The sequence below is a fragment of the Fukomys damarensis genome, unplaced genomic scaffold, assembly GCF_012274545.1.
Source record: "Fukomys damarensis isolate Sample0158 unplaced genomic scaffold, DMR_v1.0_HiC HiC_scaffold_38, whole genome shotgun sequence".
NCBI lineage: Eukaryota > Metazoa > Chordata > Mammalia > Rodentia > Bathyergidae > Fukomys > Fukomys damarensis.
In genome coordinates, this window is record NW_022900950.1 from 43,247,269 (window position 1) to 43,248,582 (window position 1,314).

General features: G+C 31.1%; 1 protein-coding gene across 1 annotated transcript in view; it reads left to right on the forward strand.

The window, feature by feature from the left end:
• Positions 1 to 877, forward strand: part of Cog6 (component of oligomeric golgi complex 6) — an 83,112-nt gene extending 82,235 nt beyond the window's left edge. The window contains exon 19 of the mRNA XM_010639170.1: positions 182 to 877. Coding sequence (XP_010637472.1) covers positions 182 to 329 — 148 coding nt within the window. The 3' untranslated portion in view covers positions 330 to 877. The remainder of the gene's footprint in view (positions 1 to 181) is intronic.
• Positions 878 to 1,314: the final 437 nt, after the last annotated feature.

Here is a 1,314-nt window from a genome sequence, read left to right on the forward strand (position 1 = left end):
AAAAACAAAAAAAAAAAAAAAAAAAAAGTAATTTGTATAGTTGTGCAATGATTTTCAAATATTGATGATGTGATAAATATAGAAATAAAATGCAATGATTCAAACACAAAGTTTCCTTATAATTCTTAGTGAATATTTTCTTTTCAGATGATGTGTTCATATTTTGTTTGCTTATCAACAGAGAGCAGATTGTAAAGCAGTCTACAGACCTGGTCTGCAGAGCCTATGGTGAAGTGTATGCAGCTGTTATGAATCCAGCCAATGAATACAAAGACCCAGAGAGCATTCTACACAGATCACCACAGCAAGTGCAGACACTGCTGTCCTGATTATCTCAGTGATTGTGCTTCCCTGGAACACTGATTGTTCTTTTGTTTTTAGGCCCATAATCTTTACTTTGAAACTTGAGAATTAGTTTTCTGTGCATCATAAGATTGATCGTTTGTTCTCCAGTAATGTGGAAGTAAATAAATGTTGACCTGAGTTAGTATTATTCCATATCTGTTCTTTGTTCCTGAACACAAATATATGGCAAAAAGTCATAGGAAAAGTTTGAGTGATGTTTTACAATACTAGTTCTGAATTAACACCATATAAAAAGCTTGTTGACAGTTAAGTATCATTAGTAATAATTATAGTAAATATCTCTTTTTCTGATGATTCATCTTCTTTTTTATTAGTTATTAATGTTTGTGTAATGAATAGCTTTTTGGAACCCAGCGTATAGCTCTTTTCCCAAAATAACTATCCTGTCCTAAAAGGTTGTTTAAAGACAGCAAAATAAAAGTGAATTGTGCTGCTTATAGACATAGCAGTAATCTCCTTTCTGTTTTACTTTCATGTGTAGCACATAATAAGGTACACATTTTTATGTCATTTTAAAAATACACCCGGCCAAAAAGAGGATAAAAAGAAAGATAAATAAGCCTTGGAAGCCTGTGGAACCGTTGGATAGACACAAGGTGGGACTTACCACTTCACTTTTAATTATATAAGCATCTTGAGCTATGTGTAATGTTTAAAGATAGTAATTGTAATATAATGTGGAGCCTAAATCTAATCAACAAATTTAATCTAATGTTCAAACTGATGTAAATTATTTGAGTAAAAATGCCTACAAATTGTCCATTCTGGTGGATGCATATGTGTATATATGTATGTGTTTAAAGAATTTTAATACAAACCAGAAGCTTAAATTTTACATCATTTATTTTTGCTCTGAAAAACAAGTGACCTTGACATTAATGGATCCCTTTGTTTTCTAAGAAAAATTGTCTTGCTTTTTACCTGGTTTTCTCAAAAATTAAACAATCT